Source organism: Arctopsyche grandis, chromosome 1, assembly GCF_051622035.1.
Source record: "Arctopsyche grandis isolate Sample6627 chromosome 1, ASM5162203v2, whole genome shotgun sequence".
NCBI lineage: Eukaryota > Metazoa > Arthropoda > Insecta > Trichoptera > Hydropsychidae > Arctopsyche > Arctopsyche grandis.
In genome coordinates this window covers 11,093,809-11,118,112 of record NC_135355.1, presented here as the reverse complement: position 1 = coordinate 11,118,112, position 24,304 = coordinate 11,093,809, and the positions used below count along the sequence as shown (strand labels likewise).

At 32.7% G+C, this 24,304-nt stretch overlaps 2 protein-coding genes across 12 annotated transcripts in view; both read right to left on the bottom strand.

Moving 5' to 3' along the window:
* Positions 1 to 24,304, bottom strand: part of LOC143918353 (four and a half LIM domains protein 2-like) — a 163,554-nt gene that overhangs the window by 39,385 nt on the left and 99,865 nt on the right. For 9 of the 11 annotated variants that reach the window (XM_077440295.1, XM_077440243.1, XM_077440235.1 and 6 more), the window contains 4 exons: positions 16,262 to 16,397; positions 15,332 to 15,509; positions 15,137 to 15,240; positions 14,896 to 15,039 (listed from right to left, as the gene is read on the bottom strand). In XM_077440295.1, the coding sequence (XP_077296421.1) occupies positions 14,896 to 15,039; positions 15,137 to 15,240; positions 15,332 to 15,509; positions 16,262 to 16,397 (562 nt within the window). Of the gene's footprint in view, positions 1 to 14,895; positions 15,040 to 15,136; positions 15,241 to 15,331; positions 15,510 to 16,261; positions 16,398 to 22,437; positions 22,717 to 24,304 lie in introns of those variants that run through there. The other 2 variants (XM_077440278.1, XM_077440286.1) reach the window with 2 other exon arrangements.
* On the bottom strand, positions 780 to 2,725 carry LOC143918417 (uncharacterized). Its single transcript, XM_077440341.1, has 2 exons — positions 1,642 to 2,725; positions 780 to 1,436 (listed from the first exon to the last, which is right to left on the bottom strand). Exons 1-2 carry the CDS (start codon positions 2,298 to 2,300, stop codon positions 977 to 979), a joined length of 1,119 nt encoding a protein of 372 aa, XP_077296467.1. The 5' UTR covers positions 2,301 to 2,725; the 3' UTR covers positions 780 to 976.

Genomic DNA, 24,304 nt, shown 5'->3' with positions numbered 1-24,304 from the left:
ATTTATTTTCGACTAATAATAAGATATTGCATAAATTTCTAATAAAATTATGTCTATAACTGATATGAAATTGTGTTGCATGTCTTCTCGGTAGACCTTGGAAGGCTGACGACCTATTTCTGAGCTTACGAAACTATAACGAGCGCACTGCAAAATCGGGTCACGAAAATGGCAAAATTGGCCACAAGAAACAATTGAAACAAATGAACATACATAGACTATAATTAATAATATAAGTATATTTTTAATATAATTTTCAACATCTATTAGTTGGTAAATACATATGTATAGTATTATATGTATGTATGTATGCATGTGTGAATAATATAGTATAATAATTGAAGGTACAATTATTTAGAGTTAAGCATTAGATTGTAAAGCATTACGGAAAAAAAGAAAGAAAGAAAAACAGGTAAAAAGAAGTATTATGTACATTCTATCGTATAACTCGTGTTATTTTTATACTCCAGGCAAATGAAATCATTGAAGTTTTGCCAACTTTTATTTTCTTCTATACTTTTTAGTATGCGTGAATTATAACCAAATGCTGTTAATTTGAGCAATATCGAATTCCATAATTGCCAATCGAGGAACGTTTCTTCAATGTTTTCTATTGAAAATATTAATATAATACTTATAGCCGATGCTGTATAAATATATGAGTGAGTGTGTAACGAAGAAATGATCCTCAATTTGTGGCGAACATTGTATTGCATTTAATAATGACAGAAATGAGCTTTGTTAGAGAAGCGTTAATCGAAAAAAAAAAATAGAATATATAAATAAAACAACCGTTTGTGTTTGTTGTCTCAAAACAAGTTTTATTTACAATTCAGTCGGAAGAAAACAATGGGAAAAATCTCTCTAAGATAAATAAAAGCCAATGACAACGTTCGTGAAATCAAAAATTCTAGGAGTTCTTTCACAGCCAATGTGCACTAGCGTACGTAGGTAGGCAACTAGATTTTTTTTATTTTTAATTTACCCCGGTCTTTCTGAAAACGACCGCGCTATCTTCGGCTGCAGCATCAGCCGCACTGTTCGTGGTCAATTCGGACGTTTCGTCGAAGGAGGGTGACCTCGGCAGGTTTTTCAACAGCGGTCTTTCGGCAGACGGGGATTTGCTGTCTCTGCCACTTCTGCCAGGCTTCCTGCCATCGGGCTCCAGGTTCCGGGAGGGGCTTTTCGATTTCGACCTGCTTTCGTGTGACTTTTGACCTGTGAGCAGGTTCGGCGCGCTACTGTGGTTCGGTTCCACCTTGCAATTCTCAAACTCTGACTCCTCCAACGAGGTGAACATCTTCAGCTCTTCCTCCCGAGAGGCTTTGGATTCTCGCGACGACGTCGAAGAGGAAGAGTGTCTTTTTTTGAAACTGCGACGACGTCCAGTACCATCGTCCCTCTGCAGCGGGCGAAATTTAATCCCGTCTAAGGACCTTGAAATCAAATTTCAATTACGGTTTTACTTTCTAAACTAATTTATTCACACGCTTTGCACACTGGATATGTATATATATACTTCCGTCAAATTGGATTTGTACTTTTTATTTTTAGAAAAACACACAAGAAGAAGAAGGGTTAAATAAGCAGTTTTATAAGAAGTTGCTCATAGTTTTTTTTTTATATGACGTACTCTCTCACCTGAGAAAATCTTCCGAATATGGAGCATCTTCGCTATTGGCGTCGGTTTTTCGTTCGTAAGATTCGAAATGTATTTCAGGCAAGGGCGTATCTTCAGTAGGCGTTATGGGTCTGTAATGCCACTTAATTTTTTCCTTCGATTCCGATTCGACATTGCTGCTGGTGTCCTCTTCGTCCCAAAAGTTTGTAGCTAAATTTTCACGAGATGAAACGGGAGTTATCTTTGGACTTAGAGACGACAGACAGAATGAATGTCCTTGCGGTTCTTGAGTCTTTATGTGATTATCGGCGGATGTTACGGGCGTCGTCGGTCTAATAGTCTCGTATTCGACAGACTCCTGTCCGAAGCTCGATACTTTCGTCGAGAACAACATTGCAACTGGGTCATCATCTCCTCCTAAGTATTTGATTTGTGCCTTCAACGGTCCTTTCTTGTGTCCGCTTTCGATTTCTAGATACCCTTGAACTCCCAGTCTCCAAGTTTCGCTCCTCGAATGGGTTTTAGACACGGACTCCGAGAACATTGCGTCGTAGGTTTTCCTGAGGGTATCCAAGTTGGGCCTGTCCCTCGGAACGAGGCCATATTGGATCGTTTGGTAGCAGGCCAAGGCTTCCAGGACTCCGGCGCATCCGATCAGCAACGACAACATGAGACCCATGTTTGATTTTGAGGTTACGAGTCACGTGGATACAACAACACTCACTGAGATGCTGCGGGGTGGGGGTTGAGGGGAGGGGAAAATTCACTGTTTATTTTTTAACTGGAGTGCCACTGTGTGTAGTTTTTTTACGACGTTTTATTCACATGTTGTTTAGAGTCCGGCCGGCACTACTATGGCGACAATAGACCGATGTTCCGCGGCGACATGTTTGAACTGGTGAAACAAGACCGATAACGTTTGCCAAAATTGCATACCGATTCTAGAATTAACCCGCGGCCTGGGGCCCCGTTATTGCCCCCGAACTGGGGACCCTTACCGGCCAAAATATTGTTGGATTATCGCCCACCTGAACCACGGTAACCGTAACACCGATAACGCATCAGTAACGACTGCGTGTGTGAAAAGCCAACTCACTACACACTAACCCTCATGGTGTCGCATTTTTTATTTTTATTTTTACGTTGCTGTGCAATTTAACTTAATACGATCTTCAAAAACTTACTCAAAAATATATAGCTCTTGACATTAATTCTGACGAGACTTCAAAGGCGAGAATCCGTCAATCAATTTACATAAAAATTAACCTTGGCCATCTACCTCTACATAATACTCAGTGTGAATCAAACGGTGACAGTAGTTTTTTTTTATTATTATTATTATGTGTTCTTGATTTGAACGTGCCATCATTTTTTACGCACAAATCGATGATATCAAATTAAACGATCGTGCAAAAAAGATCGATAAAGAAAACACATCTGAAATAATGATTACACAAGAAGAACAGAAAAAAATACACGTTCATGTCTATTTAAATCGATCTTTCAAGGATATCGACTGTGAGCGACGCTATACATACACATGTATGTACATATATTGACTGCCAGTACTATTATATTTTGCTCATTTTGTGAAAATCAAAATACATTAAATCTTTATCGGAAAAATCATCATCAAACTATTATATTTATATTGATTACTTTCAACGTGTAAATAAATAAGCGAATATTAAAATTCGCATTTAAATTTAACTGAATAAATTCTATTCGAAGCAAAAATATCCATTAATAAATAGTACAATTTCAATAAAAAAGTTAAATAGTAGGTATATGATATATAACATCATCATAGTCAACTTCTCAGCATCTAATCAGGGCTGTGGATTCGGAGCTTTTCAAACCGAATCAGTATTAAAAAATCAACCGACTCCAATTCCTTTTTATTATTTTAATAATTAATAGTATTACGGTATACGTCACTAGAGTCCCAAATTTTATTTAAGTAAATCCAACAATAAATTGAAATTAAACAATTTATTCATATAATCATGAATTAAAATTACATTATAAATAAAATCATTGAAATCACCGATTGTTTCCTCTGTCTCATACTTATTTATTATCATTTTTACAATATATATATATATATATATATATATATATATATATATATATATATATATATATATATATATATATATATATATATATATATATATATATATATATATATATATATATATATATATATATATATATAATATATACATACATGTCAATATATTTTGAAAATCGCTATTATTTTCACATAATACTAAGAATTTTACATGTTGGCAATAAAAGTCGATTACATTAAAATCGAATTAAGTCTGAGTTGAATCATAGAATAAAATCAGAGTCGGTATATTGAGAAGCGACTCCACAGTCCTGCTCCAAACATGTACATACGTATTTTTATTGTATTATTATCATTCACTATATCATATCATTCATTTTTATTCCTTTCAGATATGTATTGATTTTTTGTCATTTTTTTCAGTATTTCATGTATCAATGTTTCTCGATATAACATATGTAGATAGAATTCGTAAACAAAGGACATATCTGAATTGTTTGGAGTGGTTCAGGCGAATAAAAACTTTTTCAGGAAATTTTGCATAGAGACCATTTGATCAAGTTCCAAGCCCTTTTAAAATCCATCACCGATCTAAGTTATAATGAGATATTACATACTTAATATGTGGTGGATATAAATTAAAACCGTAGATTTACATAACCAACATATGTAGATATTGTGTATGTACATAGCCAACATATGTAGATATTGTGTATGTACATACATACATATGTATGTAGATATTGTGCCTTTTCAAAAAAAATCATCAAAACTATCATATCAAAAAATCAACCGAATATTCGACAGAAAAATTGGTAATTTGAGGGTTAAACCGGTTTTGAAAAAGCCCGGATACAATTTTAAGCGCCGCTAGGCGGAAACGCAACGACTTTCAACTATAAAATTAGCTTCCCCCTACGCCAGAGATACGTTGATTGTATGATGCTGCGCACAGTTCGACCTGAAAATAATTTTTTCGTCACCGTCTGAACTAGTCTCTGGCCTTGAAACGTGATAGACTAATATTTTTCGTGCATTTTTATAAAAAAATCTAAATGGCAACACCGACTGCCATACATTATATCACCAAAAACCAGCTATATATTATTAGTCGAAAAATACAAAAATTCAAGCACGATTACTATGTACTATGACTTCATCCATATTGGGGTCTTTTTGAACTTGTTAGTTAAATATTACATAAAATTATGTAAGTACGGGCTAGATTTATTTGACGAGCTGTAATCACCGTCGTATCGTCTCTATGGCTCGGGGAAAATTTGGGACGAGGTCGAAACGTCTGGCAAAAGACTTCAGCCGAATGTAAAAAAATAACTATAGATCATAGTCATAAAGTTGCGGCCAAGAGATTATAGAAATGCGTTCGATAACCACACGTACGATTATTATAATTGTATCAAAACTCACGCGATCGCACGATTTGCTAACCCAAATAATCGCATGGTTAAGAAAAAAAAACTATCGCAATTTTCATACGATATTTAACCTTTTTCGTACGTCAAATAGGCTAAGTTTAAATGGATTCTACATTCTGTGCTGGCAAAAAAAAACACGTTACGTGCAGGTATGTTACGCTATTTTTCGTGGAGCGCTACTGCACTTATTTAAACAGACATAAATTTGCCTTATTGGAAATGTTGAATTTATGCTAATTTTTCAGAACTTTGACTGCAGGAAAATTTATTAGCGAAAAGCTATTTTTTGCTGATATATTCATATAATAATAATTAAAGTATATTTACAACCATTTTATAAATCTTGTTCGGCAAATTATGACATCACCTATCCATAAATATAATATAATATTTATTTAGAATAAATAATCAGCATTGCGCATTTGATCTATTGTAGCAAAAATTCAAATATATAAATATTACTACAAAGTGTTTGATGGGGGGGAGGGGGGTACATAAATGATTTTTTTATTACTTTTAACTTTTTTTATTATGTTTTCGCTAAAATTATTTTTTTTATTTTGAGGTAATAAAGATAGAAGAAATTCAATCGGTCAATCCAGACTCAGTGAACTTGCAATATTTATTGAACATGAAATGTCCTTAAAAAGACTTGTGATTACAGAATTGGCAAACTTAAGAGGTGACGTAGAATATTTAAGATTGGTAAATTTATTTATTTCATTAAAAAAAGTCCATTGGAAACTTTTGCATGCGGGCCAAATTTTTCTAGTTACGCCACTGATATGGACATAAATAGTATAACATGCAACTTACGAATATAAACAAATATAATATTTTCACTGATTCATACACGTTATAGCATGTGAAAATTACATAAAAATATAACATTATACAAGGTTATAAAGAACTACATATTAAAATTTCTTTGACCAAATATAAACAATAGTATCGTGTCGAATACGCATATCTTAATATACCGATATATCGGTGCCAAGTGCACGATTTCATGGAAAAAAATATACTGTATTTTTCAATTTATTGGTTAATTTCGTCGTGGATAACTCTGAACGTAATAAAGAAGCCGTGGATGAAAATTCAAATGGACTTTTCCATAGAAAGGTCACCGATCCCAAAGTAGCCGAAGCTGGTGGCTCGATCCAGGAGTATCACCTTAACTTTGAAAAAGTTCAAATCCCAATCAACTCACTGGCACATCGTCAATCGGACAAATGTCAATATCACAAGCTTTGTTGGCGAGCCAACGACGATAAAAACAAATTCGAGATTTACCACAAGCAATCAATATGAAAGACGAGTCGGACAGTGATGAAAAACAACCATATCACAATATTGACACGCAATATCACAACAAAATTTGTTCTGAAATAGGTTTTTTTAAAACTAAACGAGTTCTAAAACCATTTTTTTAAACCAAACGATTGATGAAGTCATTTTAATTAATTGATATGTAATATCATTATTATTATTATATTATTTTAATTAATTAATGTAGAATTTGAGCTTCATTAGTCCCTATATTAAATTTAAATGTGTATTTATGTAAATAAGGCTACATCGAAATTTTGGAATTTGGAAACACCTGGAATTGGAAAACATGTTCTGTATCATGGGGAATCAATTACTGATAATACTGCCGTTTAAGATACGCGCGACGAAATTACAGATTTTTTTTCGTACCTTAGCAATGTAGAAAACCATCCCGTATGAGGTTTTTTAATGTGAAATTATTCCATTTATATGATGAGGTGAATTAAAAAAAATAAAGTTCTAAAATGGAGCTTGAATTTAAAAAAACGGTAAAATTTACGATTTTCACGTACTTGATAGTGCAAATATATTTAAAAAAAATTTTATATTATTGTTTACGGATTTCCCATGATACAGAACACCTTTTCCACCTCAAGGTGTTTCCGAATTCCAAAACTCGCGTTTTTCGATGTACCTTTATGTACATGTATAATGTACGTGTATAAGATACATAAGACTTGTAAAATCGTATTGTCAGTACAACCTAATGTTGTCAACTTTAAACCTATAAAATTTTAGTAAATAGCCAACCAAACAATAATACTTCCATAAAATACATGTCACTGTTTAATTCTCTAAAATTTAGAAGGTGGTTCGATTTGGTGTGCAATCGATTTGGCTACATCGAAATCACATTAGATCTTTAATCGGCTTTCATAATTTCGCGAATGACTTTTTCGGTATTCTGTTTTTAGCATTTTTTTCGCGGTGCACTTGCACAAGCTCGAGGTGTACCGGTTAAAAACCACCTTTAAATTAAAGCATGACTTCAAATCGTAGCAAACTACAATTGAATTGTACATATAAAGACATTTCTTTAAGGTGCTAAAAATACCAGAACTCGGCACAAATTTTCAGTGCGTTCACACTACTCTCATTATAATTTATTTTCAGCCAATTGACGCAGAACCAGTTTGCATTTTACCAAAATAAAAAAGCTCCCATCTCACGCTTTACTACCACTAACCGTACCTATAAGAAAAAACGAACGAAAAATAGTGACGTTCAAAAAAAATATAGGTCGCCGCCATATAGCCGTCACACACCGGCATGACAGTTAGTATGACGAACCGCAATCCCGAAAATTCGGGAAAAATGCATATGTATGTATGTATGTATATACGAACGCAACTAATTTATTTTTGACCGGCTAACTGACTCATAATCTATACAGAAAAATTAATCCACTTTTCGCGTAGGGGGAAAAAATCGAAAGAGGAAAACTAATACTCAGCATATACTGACAAATTCTTGAAAAAAATCAACGTCTAGCAATATTACATATGACAAAATTGGGTCATTTGAACGTATTGTACATACATTCACACACTGCAAGTGTTATATGTACATATGTGTGTACGTATGTACCGGGAAGTGGCACCTTTGAACGAGACCACCGCATCACATCCGCGAAAGCTCTGGATAAATCGGCGCTAGAGGTAGCGTCGCTCCTAGAATAGAAGTGCGAGTTTTCCCACCAGCTATACTGATGTATACACTCATACATAATCAAATACGTTTGTATGTGTTATTGGTGGTGATTGAAGTGGGCATTCGGTGATGACGATCGCGGTTCTTCTGCGTCAAATGTTGGTGCCGGCAGCAACATCGACGCGTTCTCTAAAGACTTGATCCCACTCTATATACGATTTTTTAAGCGAATTGTGAATTTTCAATATATGACTTGAAAACACTACAATTTAAATTTTAATTAATTGAAAAAAATGTAAAAACTTATTATAACCATTGTATTGAACTATATTGAATTGGTTAGCAACTTTGAATGCATAAGTTTATAAATTAAGTCAGTAATTATGACAAATCAGAGTTTGAGAAACTCTATTTGTTATATTTGATTTGTTACCTTTTTCAACTGCGGCTCAAATTAGGATAAAAATTCATTTTGGCGACCCAAAAGAGATACATGCAAATAACAATGAAATCAATTTTAATAATGTACATAAACTTTGCTTAGTTTAAAAAAAAATCGTCCGATATGGATGCTATTTTAGCAGTGGCGTAGCTATGAATTTTGGGCCGTCATGAAAAATTTACCCATGCCCCCTCACCCCTCTTAATCTGATTTTTAAAAATATGACATGAAATAATTCAAATTGTTCGTTGATACATATTTTCATTGAACTATTAGTATAATAATTCTAAAAAAAAAAAATACTTTAGATCACCGATTTTAAAAAATTCCTCCGACGAGTCTTATGGATATATTTCCAATTAATTATTTTTTAATAATGATGTTACGTGATTAATTATCCCAATTAAACTCAAATATTTTTTTTATGGTGTGCAACCAAGCCCAAATACATATGTACATATGTATTATAGTTGCTAGAACCTTTTCACATTTCGGCATCGTAAAATAAAGGTGAAGCAAAATAATATTATTTACGTACAAGTTAGTCAATTTTATTACTTTTGATATTTTCGACAATATTAAATTATATTGAGTGTAACAATGTAAATATATATATAAACTTGGACCCCCTGTCGAGCTGGGCTCTGTACTACGCCACTGTATTTTAAACAAGCTGCACTTTAGGTCATCTTCAGGCTGCGAATTTGATTTTTGGTAAAGCAAATGCTATATTCTCTTACTCGCCCATTTATTTTTACTGAAAAAATCTTCATATAAATACAAATACCCAATTATATTTCAAGACACGTCTTTTTAAATATTTTCAAATTATTTTTGTACGTTGCTCCTTTTGTTGAAAATATTTAATAAGAAAACTAAAATAAATGTTCAAAATAAACGTCCAGCATATGAATTTCTAATTTAATAGAATATTTGTATGTATATGTTCATGAATCCAATAAAAGTATTTAATTGATCAAATAAGTATTAAGTTACTGATAATTTCATTCAAAATTTACTGACTGTAATTAATAACTGATCAAAAATTCGTTTGAAAAAACCAAATGTAGACACAGCTTGGGAATTTCGCTCTTAGGAAATATCGAGAACGGCAAAATACATACGTACATACATATGTACATATACATATATAAGTTATTTGCGGAAAAGCTCACGTCTATCTTCACCCGGTGGATGTTATTGCACGAAATCAAATCGTCACGTGTTTACATGAACTTCAAATACACGTGGAAGAATGAAAATCGCAAGACAGAATTCAATATTTTCACGAGACGCAAACACTCATAACCGTACTGAGAGAAAATCTAATCCTTTCCATATATGTATGTAGCTTACAGAACACAATCTCATATAAAGCATGTATTATAAAACGAACCGAAGAAACTTTGAATTACATACATACATGTGTATGTATGTAATTCGAATTCAATATTTCACACTCAATAAGCAAAATTTACAATAAGAAATTGGCGATGCATGACCACTCAATACACAGCGGAACGTCAAAAAATTAGTGGGTTCAAAATAGGCACACGTTTGTATGCAAATAAATAGTAGCTGGTCAAGGGAAAGTTTTAAGAAGACGATGCTATATCCAGTTTTGATACAAGTCGAGATGAAGTTACGATTTTGTATTATATACAATATGTATTATATTAAGAATTTATGTGTATGTTTTCATTTATTTTTTTCAGTTAGAGTATGCTAGAGGCGCCTGTCGACCGACATACAAATGATTAATAGAATTGTACGAAACGGTGAAAGTTACACTTTCGATGTACATACATACATACATACATACACGTGTGTAATATTATAATGGCCCACTTTCGATAAAAACAATAATTTTTCACCATAATATAACATAAAATGTATATAATGCATGGCAATGAAATTAGCAAACAATTAGAGACATATATAACTAGCTGTATACACGTATATCTGAATTATCTTATTATCAGATAATAGAATATTGTAAGAAACATATGTCTATTTGAACTCCATCAGTAATCTTTTTTTAAATAAAAATTTTCAAGAAGTAATTTGTGGTTGGTATGGAAAAATCAAGATTTTCCATAAATGCTCATATACATACATATGTACATATGTACATACTATTTATTGTACATCTACAGCTTGGATGTACAGTGTCCATGCATAGTTGTGCATATTAATCAATTCCTCAGAGTATTTAGTAAATATGTAATTACAACTGAAATCTTTCTAGAATAGTCTACATACATATATAGCCAAGCCTATAGCTAGTCTAGCATAATAAAATAAATTCGTTATGCAATATTTTTCAAAAACGAATTTTATTTTGGCGAATCACTTCCTCGAAGGCAGAGGCGTACGCAAGAGCGTCTCGATAAATTTAAGATTTTTTCCGACTGCAAATATTTATACGATCCTAAATCACCATGTGATGAAACGCTATTGTGCAAATCGTTCTGGTGTTCTCTTATCGTTATTTTTAACCCGGAAAATGTATACAAATATAAAAGCGCCAAAGCCCGCTCAATTTTCATACTCACATAATTCGTGGCCGTGACACGATCATCTACTAAAAGACGTACAGACGTATTTCAAAAACATCATACATACTTAAGTGTACATATGTATTTTGTAAGAGAGACAAGCGGTGGGCAGATAAACTAATTAATGGAAACAATCGGATACAGCGAATGATCGGCATTGTTGTAAAAACTTTACTCCATTCAAATTTATACGCTGAATTCGTCATTGCGGCATATAATTCAAAAAAGAAAAAAATAATTATTCAATTATTAAATTATCGAACTAAGAAATGTTTCAGGGAGAACGTAATAGCCTTATTTTGGGATTGTATTGACTTTATATTACAGTCACAATTTTGTTTGCCAAATATTCTCAGAAAGCTCTCTCTTGCAGTGCAAATTTCAAAATGAAATACACAACGCAATCGCTGATCCAGCAGTGTGGCTCGGTGGTTGCGTTGATATTAAACACCGAGAGTTCGCTCGGTTCGATCCCATGAGCTGACCTCGATTGAAAAGAATTTATTCGGAGTATAATCTTGAATGCTGCTAATGCTTGAATGCTGTCATACTTGGGTATTTGTGACTCCAAGTCGATCGTTCCTTATCATTGTTTGCCAATTTATCTAATTTCATTGTTGAAACGATTCCCCCATCAAATTGGCAAATACCCACTATGTCACCACTATTATTTCAAAAGCATATTATATAATTCTTATATACATATATGTATTGTGCTTATATGTATGTTTAGTGACGCGTTATAGTATTCAGTAATGTCCCTGTGGAAAATATGTAAATAAATAAATAATAATATCGATATCTGGGCTTAAGTGTTTCTTAAAATACAACAATTGAAAATATTTTAACCAAATTTATGGTTGGCACTTTAAATATCACATCGTATTATTTTTATGTATACAATTCTGAAGTCGAAATCAAAATAGTTATCGACGAAAAGATAAAAAGCCGCTAAGCGTTTACGATCGAAACTTATCTGAAAACCTCATTTCATGTCAATGCCAAAAGTTCAGTTGTAAATTGGAAATAAAAACAAAGTATACGACAGTATAATAAGAAAAACTATTGTTAATATACGACAATATAATAAGAAAAACTATTGTTAATCAAAACAGGTTTAAAACACCTTGTAATTATATAATAACAAATATACTAAAATATTTCACTTTTAGAACATAAATTTATCCAAATAAATGCCTACACAGAATCATAAGATGTGTCGATTTTATAATTACACAAGTCGAAATGAATGTATCGATTACATTATTTTGTATATATGTAAATAGTTCGTTAAATCATACTATTTTGTTAATATAAACATGTAAATATATACATATGTATGCTACTACTACATATGTACAATAAACATTTTGACTATACATAGGTAATTGATTACAAATTGAATTTAAAACGCCAAGCGGAAAACACGATCAAACGGAAAACACGGAAAACACGAGACGCAAACACGATCAAATAAATTTGTATCAATTGTAAATTTACATATGTAAATAGAAAAAAATATAGATTTGACATTATTTAATGTCTCATATCTATTTCATATACGAATGAACTTCACCTTGACCAAAATTAGACGGAAAATTAATGAACGACGACATTTATAGTAAATAAACGATCTTATGCTAATTTTGTACAACTTTTTTCACATGCATATTATGTACAATCGATACGAACAATAATCGTATTCCGTTAAATAAATGCGAGACATTAACATAATCAACTGCGCATAGTATTATCGTTATGTTTGTAATGAAAAAAAAATGACAATAATTAAGCCTATAAGCGTAGGAATCGAATTAAAGGCGGGCGTAGGAGAGTCAAGCGATTTAGACGAATCAAGTGAAGACTTACCGGTGTATTTGAGAGGAAAGAAGACAGATATATGCGAGAAAGTTTGCAGAGTGACGAAGACAGATGACAGATGAAGTGATAGTGAAAGTGAGACGCACGTGTTAACCGGCAGAGTAATATGGAGGTGAATGGTTAGTGAGGTAGGCGTCTAAACTAAATGGGTGTCCGGTGTACTTTGATACTGAATCGGTGTCAGGGTGGGATTGGGAAAGACAAAGGAAAGCTCTAGACTTCGAGCTTACACCCAAAAGGTACGTTTGATCCACAAGTCAAATAGTCGTTTTTAATTTTCTGGCCAGGTATGAACATATTCAGAAATAAACCATTAAAAAATCGGATTAAAATGAATATTTATTAGGAAATATTACAAGTGAGTTGGACTCTGGTCTCACCATCCGGTCTAGAGCGTGATTTAGAGCGCAAAGTTTTATTTGCCAGTTAGCAGACAGCGAGATCAGGTAACGCCAACGCCTAAACCGCAGACCCAAATGTCGGAAGGCGTTCGAAAAACAGCCTCGTTCGATAAGGTGAAGGCCCTTCGAAAATAGACCCTAATATAAAGTGAAAATGTGTTTGAGAAGAGCCGATCGCTTGAAAGAAAATTGCGTAAAAACTAGTCAATATGTGCATGTATGTACATATGTATGTATGTGTGTGTTTAGTATTTATTTTCCATTAGCGACGACAACGAGTGACACGGTTCAAACATGACGGCGAGTACGTTACATTGGAAATGAAAAGATTGTGTGTATATTTACGTATTCATTAAATATACAAAATATTGATGAAATTGGAATTCTCTGTCTCTAGTGTTTAAAAACGTCTATTAATGTGCCGAGACGAACCAACAGGTGTAATGTTGTACTTGGCGCGGTGAAAGAGGAGCGTGTTATGTCCAAAGAAAACATGACCTTTGCAAAATTGGGTATTAATAAATTAATCAATGTGCACATTCGTACACGTGCGTGTTAATTAATTTTGCGAAAGTATATGATGTGGGGAATATGTATTGTGCAGCTTCAGTGGAGCGTTGGAATCTCAATTGGATTACATTATGAAGTAGATTAATCACAGAGTTGCATTGCCCTTATTTATTTTATGTACGTAGCTCAATCTATGTAGGTATGCATGTCGATGCTTTTAATCACAATTGTATTTAAAATGCAAACTAAGCAAAACTAGTCGGAAAGTTGAACAGAAAAATCAAAGGTAGGTCCACAAGTCTAATAATTTTTATGACTGCACAATATTTTGAGTTCTTATATCTGTTTGCGCTTTGATCTAGCATTTTTTAACGACTTCATAATTGATTACTCTATTAAGTTAAAGAAGATTTATTGTTACAATAGTCTATTGGCTAGAAAAAAATTATTTCACAATGATAAAACTGTTGTCAAGGACAATTTCGTAAATCTTTAAGGCTTACGTAATTTCCTCCATTAATTTTCAGAAGAAAAATCATTTCATTAAAAAATTTAAATTCTTTTCTCATTTTTATAGACACCTACAAATGTAGATAAATTAAAACAAGTATTTTTTGATGAATTTATTTATTGTTAATAAATAATAAAAATCTGACGATGAAAATCAATAAACTAATATTCTAAAATAAAATAAACTAAATTTTTCTTGATAATAAAAAAAAAAGCTCCAAGTACAATTAATACATTGAAGTTTCAAACCAAACAAATTAGAGTTTTTGTACAGAGATGTCACTTCAAAGCAAACTATATTAAAAAGATAAGTTAAAATAAAAATATTTCAACCATAATATTTTTCATAAAATTTGTATATTTGTGGATACATTTTCAAATTCGTTTAGTCATAAGCAAAATTTGAACAATTAAATTATATCTCAATAGTTGCTTCATTTTTTTTTTATATATATAAATTATAATCCTATTTAGACTTACCTCGTCACAGGCTGAACATCTCGGTTTTAGCATTTCGGCATAGTGTCTTTCGCAGTAGGGACGATCATCCAAAGCGCAATAAGCCAAGTCGGCTAACAGATCACCGCAGGTTGTGCATGTAAAGCAAGCCGGATGGAACATTGTCTAAAATAAAAAAAATGTATTGTTGTATATATTTTTCAAACATAGCGTTATATAGGAAGTGACACTTATCTTAACTAGGCCAATAAACAATACTTACATCATCTCCTAATCTGGTAGCAACAACACCTAGTTCACCTGATTTCACAGATATGTGACAAGTTGGACATTCTATTGGTCCCCCATTGTTTTCTTTTGGATAGCCTAAATTTATGTTATAAATATGTTAAAAATAAATTAAAATATTTTAAAAATAAATAATTCTATTTTCAATGCAAAATAAAACAATGTTAACCTATATCGAGTGCTATTTCATTTCTAGCAGCTATAAAATCTTCAAAGGAAGCTTTATGTTTCGTATCCAAATGTCGACAATGAGCTGCTGCCAAATCCTGCTTAGGGAGTTGTTTAGCGAGTCTCTTCGTTCTATCGGTAACTGTACCAGCTCCGGCCGCCCTGAGGAATGCTTCAGCCTGAAAAATAATTAAGTTTATAATCAGAAAATAAACATTTTAGAATATTAAGTAAATAAAATGTACATAAAAATAATTGCAAGGCCGTAAAACTTATTGTAATAGTAATGTAGTCAAACTCATATTCATATTCGCATGCATGCAAATCCATATTTTAAGCCAAATGGTGAAAGCGTGTCGTGCCGCTCTTATCGTTCGACACCGAATGAAGATTCGATTGAAATTCAATTAACTAAATGAACTGGCCCAATTCTCCAAGAATAAAAAAAAAGGAAGGATGAACGTGGCCATATCCGGAGGTAACGGGGAAGTGTCAACATTTTAACGTTCAGAAGATAGAACGTTAAAAAAACCGGGCGTGTCGACCCATTAGGGGTGTTTCTATGTATACAACAAATGTGAAAAGCCTTCATTATTCCATTTACGTTCACGGTCGGTTAATCCGGAGATGGTAGGGTGAGGAAAATTAAACGTTGAAAACAGAAGGAAAACCTCACACGCCATTGGAATATGTGATAATTTTCGAATTTTGAGAACAAGGACTTTATCGATATGTGGGACGCATATTTAAATAACATATTCAAATTTTGATTCAACAAAAAAGAACATAAAAGCAATTACCGGTACTGATTCTAATGGAAAATGTCACAGTGAAAATACTTAAATGGCAACGGGCAAAGCTTAACAGATGCGAAGACACAAAAGATTGAAAGGGACGTTTGAGTTATAATTTATCTATTGTGTAAATATACTTTGACTGGTGGTAATCCAGGTGGTGCCCATTGTGAGTCAGGGATAACCAATCCAAGCCGAGCACGGACATCTGCATATTCCTCTTGGTATACTGAATGAGACTCCCTCGGACACTTGCAAGACTGGCAAGTTTTTCTGAAAACAAATCAAATATAAAGATTAATCCAATGCCAAATGAAAACAAGGTTTTCACAAAGCTCTAATTCAAAGGAATAAAAGAAATAATGATGAAAGTAAATAATCAAATGTATTTCTATTCACACTATTCAAAATAAAGCAGGGAGCTGGTTCTTATATCAGTCCATTTACATTATATAGATTTACATTCATAATTTTGTAATACATATTCTTTGGCTTATATTAAATTTAGTAGTTTTTCTTTTGACAGCTAAATTGATCACACATTAAATTTCTGAAATTTGATACAAAAACAACAATACAGCTCTATCGCAAAGCAGAAAAGTATTTTCGATATTTAAAATCGTTTTATGAATTCTTTTTCGATTAAGTTGTATAGACAGAGAGACATAAAAAAGATTTTATTTTGCTTGATGCAATAAACACTCATGTATCTAAAATAATCTACATACTTAGTTTTTGAATGATATCCAGCGAGAGCTTTTAATTTTATGATCGACATATGGACGCACATGCTTCCCAAATCGACCGCCATAAACTACCAGGCAAATAAAATACTTTCGAATTCAAAACATAGTATTGGAAAAATACATAAATCATCATCATTGGATTAAAACACAGAAAAAATTTTTACTGTTAATTTTTTTTTTGTAGATTGTTAATTGACAAAATCTTTTAAATTCTAAATGATCATTAACTAATGATAGTAATAGATCAGTTTTCTGGTTCATCAAACCTTGACTTCTATTATGACAAATTTCTTTCAAAATTTCACGCTAAAGTTCCAATGCGAAATCAATGAAGCGTTATTTCAGAGGAACTATTCTATACTTATACATACATATGTATGTATGTATGTACTTCAACAGAGAAAAACAAACTAGTCATTTCTCAATCAAACGCATCAAATAACCGCAAATAAATTATTTTGAAAATATAAAGCGATATAAAAACAACATCAAAGTCATCGTCGGACGGGGGCCCTTCGGTCGTCATGTAGATAGATGAGTTCTACAGATAATAAAAAAACACACACACATACATACATAGATATTTAAAATGGTTGTCAGACCGTCAAAACTTCTAATTCCATCTTCGCAGCTCCTCTATATCAACGCGTAGATCATAATTAGGTTAGTTTATTTGGAAACATAGCAATAACTTGGAGCAAGTCCAAAAGATTATCCATCGTGGCAGTTGTGAATGAACGTTTCAGCACAGGAGATGATAACAAAAAAAAGCAAAGACTTTGCAATACCGCAATGCACATGACAGCACTAAATTTGTCATGACTGAGCAACACACGAACGCCGAATGCGCATCCAAACGTCAGAGGTCAAGCGCAAGTTGTCGACATTTTCAAAACAACCGATAGACATCGCCACTGCTACTCAATCGGCTGTCATTAGCAACTCTCGTGTTAGTATGTATCTGTCAGGTATTATGGGAATTTTTATGAACACCGTTAGTCCTATCGAACTGAAACTTAGTATCAGTTACTGAAATGCTTATCGACACGTTAATATTTTTCAAATTTTAAATTGACCGGAAATGGTACCTCCCCTTAGAGATGTCCTCTCTTTTTTAAGTTTTTGGATTCAATTATCTCCTAAACTAAATTAAAAATATTTTTCAAACTCGGGCACCACTGTTTAATAAAACTTAACGTTTAATAATTTCTAAAGCAACGAGGTAAAACTTTATCTATGAAATGCTTTCCCTGGCATTTAAACGTGCCTTGACCTTTTTTTCATCGACAAAGGGGTGTCCTTCCGCTTCCTTCCTTTGGATACGACCTTTCAGTTCTAACAGTGGCCATTATCGCTCAGTAAACATCCATTAAATACACCGATGAGTTTCGCGAATCGACCTTTCTCCAGTACGACGCGCACTTGCGAGGTGGTTAATTTTACATTTTAAATATGTTGAGAAACCTCGCCATGACAAAACATTGCTCAATGTGTGCATAGAATGCAACGACAACATAATAAGGTCGAATTTTACGAGTGACATTCATCGATGAAAATATCAATATGTGCGAACAGTTCAAGCGATAAGTGAGTCAAGTCCATATACATATTTTAATACGTTAGTTCACTTTTGAGACGAAATTTTAATTTTGGATTTATGATGGGCAATCTGCCCTAAAATGTGACGAAGCTTATTTTGTTTTATCATTGCAGAATTCAATATTTATTTAAAATTTAATTTAACATATAAATTTGAATATATACATACATACATATCGTATGCAATCAATATTAAATTTAAAGAAACTGTTTTGAAAGTCAAACAATTATCCCGAGCATCAGACTGCGAACGATAATTTGCATTATGAATTGCATCCAAGAACAAATTATGTATATAATTTATTCATCGTATTATTAATAAACATATATTTACATAAATTTAAAAAAAATTGATCACGATAATATTGTTTTACACGAATTCATTCGATGTCTTCTTTTTGTTAGTGAAGTGATTCATATTCAATTTCCCAGTTTTAAAAAGGGTATTAAAATAATTATATAAAATTTCGATGCGAATATACGTATGTATATATGAATGTGGTTTAATACAACAAAATAGTTAAGTTAAAAAATATATGTGAATTGTCAATTTGCATATGTGAATAAGCTATTTGAGAAAACGCATTTTCTCTTTGATCCCTTTCGCGTCGCATGCGATCTCGTTCGACAGGAAAAAATCGCAGAAAAAAAACAGAAGCATTTGAAACGGCCGCTTTTTCACAAGATTTATAAAAGTGTCGTGTTTTTTATTTCTATTTGTAAGAATAAACCAAAATACGTAGACTTCGGTGTATGCCACGTCTAACAAACTTCGGCGACTTTTATGCACGTACATATGTACATACATACATATAATATGTATGCCTCGCACGAGTTCGTCTTTGATGATAGAAAATCAAAGGAAAATCTCGGAAAATCCGATGAAATGTTATGACGTGCAAGCTAGCCTATTATTTCAACACAATCCCCGAATCGATAATACAAACGAAATACAATGGAAACATCAAACAGTTGACGAATGTTAAGTTTTTTCAATAGAAAATCAACAATAAAAATACTAAATAAAGTAAAAATTGTAGACACACAATCAAATAAACTTTCCGTAACCAACAATGCGTTTATTTTCGTTACAGATGATTAAGCGCGAGACCGTAGCATAATGATTATGAATTATCGAGTCCAACGTTGACCGGACTAAACGAACACTGACAAATAAATATCTACAAGTTGAGCGGAGACGTTGATATGTTCAATGACAGCTCGACAAATCGCCTCGAGTTTGCTACACAGTGATTTTTCATTTTTTTCAGCTGAAACGTCGAAAGAGCTTGATGCTTTCGAATCGATTCATCAACGCCGAACACATTAGAAGATTCAGATATTTTTAAAACTCAGTGCTAAATTATTTATTTATATTATGTTATACATACATACATACATATGTATTGAAAGGGGTGGGATACAAAAGAGAATAACTAAAATACCTTTCGAATTTAAATCACTTTCTTATAATGAGAGGTTGAAAAAAAATAATCTCACCACCCTGGAGACGAGAGGAATAAAAGGCGACTTAATAAAGTCTTTAAAATATTAAATAATCAATACAATTTTCCCATTTACAACTTTTTTATGTTCAATGACAACACTCATCTTCACTCTCTCACTCTTTCAGTGAGAAGACACTCTCTCAGACTCCTAAAAGAAAAATCGAACAAATTGATTAGAGATTCCTTCTCTCAAACAGAGTGGCTAAAGTTTGGAATAGTTTTCCCAACAACGTAGAAATATCTGAAAACCTTAATATTTTTAAAAACAAGCTGGATGTCTTTCTTAAGCTCGAAGGGGTTTATAATTTTTATTTATTTTTTAATTCATTTTATTATTGTTGTCTTGAATGTTTTATTTATTTTATTATTATTTTTTTCATTTAATTTATGTACATATGTACAAGTCAAACCTCTTGGGTCTATAGGTTTTGCCGCCCTCCTTACGTATGTTAAATAAATAAATAAAAACATACATAAGAGCCTTTGTTTGTCCATATGTACAGTGAGCGACATCAAAACCTACGCACTGAGATTTTCAGGCAAACTTTGCACAACAAACCTTCTTAACTGTTGAAATCCAATTTTTTTATACAATGGTTCTACTAACCTTTAGTACAAAAACACAAAAAAATGGACAATTTGGCATTTATTTCAGCATAAATCTTAAACCTTCAGCGTGTTAAAATCAAATTGACAAATTTCGTCATCATACCAAATGTCGATCGAAGTAAAACGGTGATTTTAACTCTTAGAAAAAAAACCATTTCAAAAGTAGAAATTACTCAGAGAAAAGGGTTTAGTAGCGGTACCATGGGGAGGTTTTTAAGAAATTATAATGAAAAAGGACTATACACGAGAGCTGAAAAATGAAAAAAAATATGAATTGAAGACGATCGAGTCATAAAACGTGACGTTTCTCAAATTAGAGACGATGCTTCGACGTCTACAGTAAAAAGTATAGGTATGTATTGTTCAAAGAGGGCTGAATGAAATTGGATTTCGAGCAATGAAACCAGTCATAAAGCGACTGTTGACTGCTTAAATGAAGAATAAAAGGCTAGTGTTGAGTTGGGTAAAGACCAGAGTGAGAATACCCAAAAAATTTTATGAAATATATAATACATATAAGGAGGCCAAAATGATCTATTTTCAAAATGTCAAAACAAGTCATTTTGGCCTTTTCATTTCACATTTCATGAAATTCTTAATTGTTTTCGGAGTTTTTTTACATCGAGATTAAAAGAAGCTATCAACGACTTGTATTTTCGAAATAATCACGGGAACATGAAGAAAATGACGCTTCCCCATACTACCACACCCATTGCCAGCGCGGCGCACTTTCTAGTGAAACGGTGACTTTGAATTCTCGTTAATCAGTCAAAATTATCATAATCGACCCAAATAAACTTCAATAATGGAGTATTAACTTTTTTTATTTTAAATATAGGAAAATAGAGGATTTATAGGAAAAAACCTACTTTTTCAAAATATTTGTCGAGATAAATCGATTGGTTGGTGGCACAGCGCATTTATTTAACGTTCCCTTGATACGGCAAAAGTTTTCCATTAGGTCCATCAATGAAAATCCAAAATTGGCGATTTTCGCTCCGGCCTAATGTATGTACATTCATACATAGTACATAGAACGAGAATGATGAAATTTCACTATCGTTAAAGTACAGATGTGAATAAACATCCTGTATTTAAGTGGAGCCAATTGGGACGAATATCAAAGGAGTTCTAGAAGGATAAATCCAATCATACAAATTGAATGTCAGTTTGCAATTTTCAATATAAGCCATAAGGTAACAATAGCCAGTTAATTTAGTTGATTAATCAACTTTTATTGCAGTACTTGGAATCGTGTTACTTGAAAGGGTTAAATTAATGCGTAGTAACGAGGCTAATCGGCTTTGGGAAGCCATCTGCATATATGCTAATCAGTAAATAAGAACTAGAACTTGGTATTGGGTTGAACAAATATCTACATAAATTATATTTTTATTTATTTAGCACAAAAAGACAACCACAAAGTTGCGTAAATTAACCGCGGCTTTCCTTTTAAAATTATTAATTGTATGTAAAAATACGAATCCTCGGAATATTTTTCAATTGTAACGGAAACCCAATTCCGGCAACAAAAATGATAAGCCGATGAAATAAAATATTGTTTTAAATCATAAAATATGTATGAAGTTCGCATTTGAAAAAAAAACTATTCTTACTGCATACGTACATACATAGATAGAGTAAAGAATCGTTAAAATAATACAGTTATTCAAGTCAATCATTCAACGGAGAGATCAAAGTATAGAATTTCATACATCGCTCGAACGTTGTGACTTGTGGCGAACTAAAAGTCCGAAGTATTGAAATTCGTACATTGTTCGGATTCCAGAAGTGTACCATTATATCTAACACATTCAAAGTACAAACACGGTGGTCAATGACCTGTCTTACCTGACTACCATATCGAAGATTTCTTCCTTGTCGAATATTTTACAATACAAATGTAACACATTGAGACACGTATATTGCAAACCTTTCCACGGTATGCAATCGCTCTCGTAACCCTGCCAAAGAGGGCACGAAGTGTGCCTCGAAAGGTACAGCATTATGAACTAGCACAAACTATTATATATTTTAATTAATTAACTGTCCGAATAGGTAATTTCAGATAATACGTACTATATGATGTGCATTTTCTAAAATTTGAATACGTGTTTTATCGTTAGACGTCTGCAGCAAATAATGGACATAAAAATCAGTAATTCGCTAAGAAAAGCACCGAATGAACGACGTGTTTATCTTGTGCGGTTCGAAATTAATTGATTTATAAACATTCAGTCTTCGAAAGCGAAAAAAAAACTGGCATCTAATTATAATTTGTTCGACGGCGACTTTGAACTTGCAGGATTTTTATAGATTTCCAAAGATGTACGCGAACTATAAGAGTGTATGAGATCGAATCATAGGACAGCTTCGTTCACACGTATTCGATGATTAAAAAAAATGTAATTATCGAATATTCATAGTATACATATTTAGGTATGTTCGTTCCTTATCTAATAAATTGCTACATCTTTAAACTCCTATCGTTGGGAACCAACGATAGAAACCACTCTACGAAAATTCCACCAAGGAGATAAGAATTATTAAAAAGGGATAGGAAGGAGAAGACAGACTAAAGCACTCCCTAATTACACTAGGGTTTTTACACGTGTGTGTACTTATTCGGCAAATCTAACTAAACTTTCACTCTTTTCCATGTTGCGTCAAAGCGACCATAGTGAATGGGATATAAGGCTTGATCGACAAGCATTCGAATGATTGGATCACGACGATTGTTTACTTTGGCTCGTCAAAAAGACGTATGAATCCCACACGAGTTCGAATCAAATAACCCGACGTCAAATAAATCACAATCAAATCGCTGAGAGTTTCCGAGGTGAGTCTGTAAAGTGCGGACCGCAATTAAAAGCACAGATGCAGACGCACCAAAAAAAAAATGATAATATTTAAATATTTTGGCAAGCTGCTATCATGGTAAAATCACATCTTCGGCTAGATTCGTGCAGATCTTGCAGAAGTACTACGTAGTACTTGAATTTGTTGATCAATTACATAAAACTCAATACACATTCATTAAGAGCCGGAAGTCATGACATGTCACTGGATTTAGAAAAATTACGAGTTTCGGAATATTTTGTGTAATGCTTATGGAATTTGTATTAGAATATTGTGGATTCAAACTTTTTGTGAATGCTTCTATCTTCAGAAAAATAACAATCTCTGACTATTTAACCGTCGTAAAGAAGTAAATAAAGAAAAAAAATGAATGCCGCTTATTATTTTCGAATAAATAAACAATTGAAATTCAAAATTTCACCATACATATGTAGGTATATAAAAATTTTGGATACAAAATTTTGTTGCAAAAATGTAAGCTTAAATATCATGAGATTTAGATGTTAAATTTGGTTGATCTAAATTGAAAACTGTAGATTTTCATATCGGAAAACAAATTTTCATTTATATTTAGTAGAAAAGAATATAGACTAGATTGTGTAAATTAAAACTCTATTGATTTAAAAGTTTCCAGAAGGAAAAATATCGAAAAATCATACATTTGATTTATAAAGGGGGTATGGCATATTGCAGAAAAATGAGGAGTGTCTTTTAATTTGTCTATCCAATGGAATTTATAACCATCTCTGGTCTAATAGGTGTTTCAAATTTTGTTTGTATATTTACATAGTCGTTGAATTTATTAGCTACATATATTGACCGCGAGCTGTAAAATCCCCAGTAAGCCGCAAATGACCCG

Bases quoted from the DNA above. Each gene is read 5' to 3' on its own strand.
- LOC143918417 (XM_077440341.1), bottom strand. From the start codon at position 2,300: ATGGGTCTCATGTTGTCGTTGCTGATCGGATGCGCCGGAGTCCTGGAA. The intron at 1,437-1,641 runs GTGAGAGAGTAC...TTTGATTTCAAG, and splicing joins TATTCGGAAGATTTTCTCAG to GTCCTTAGACGGGATTAAAT.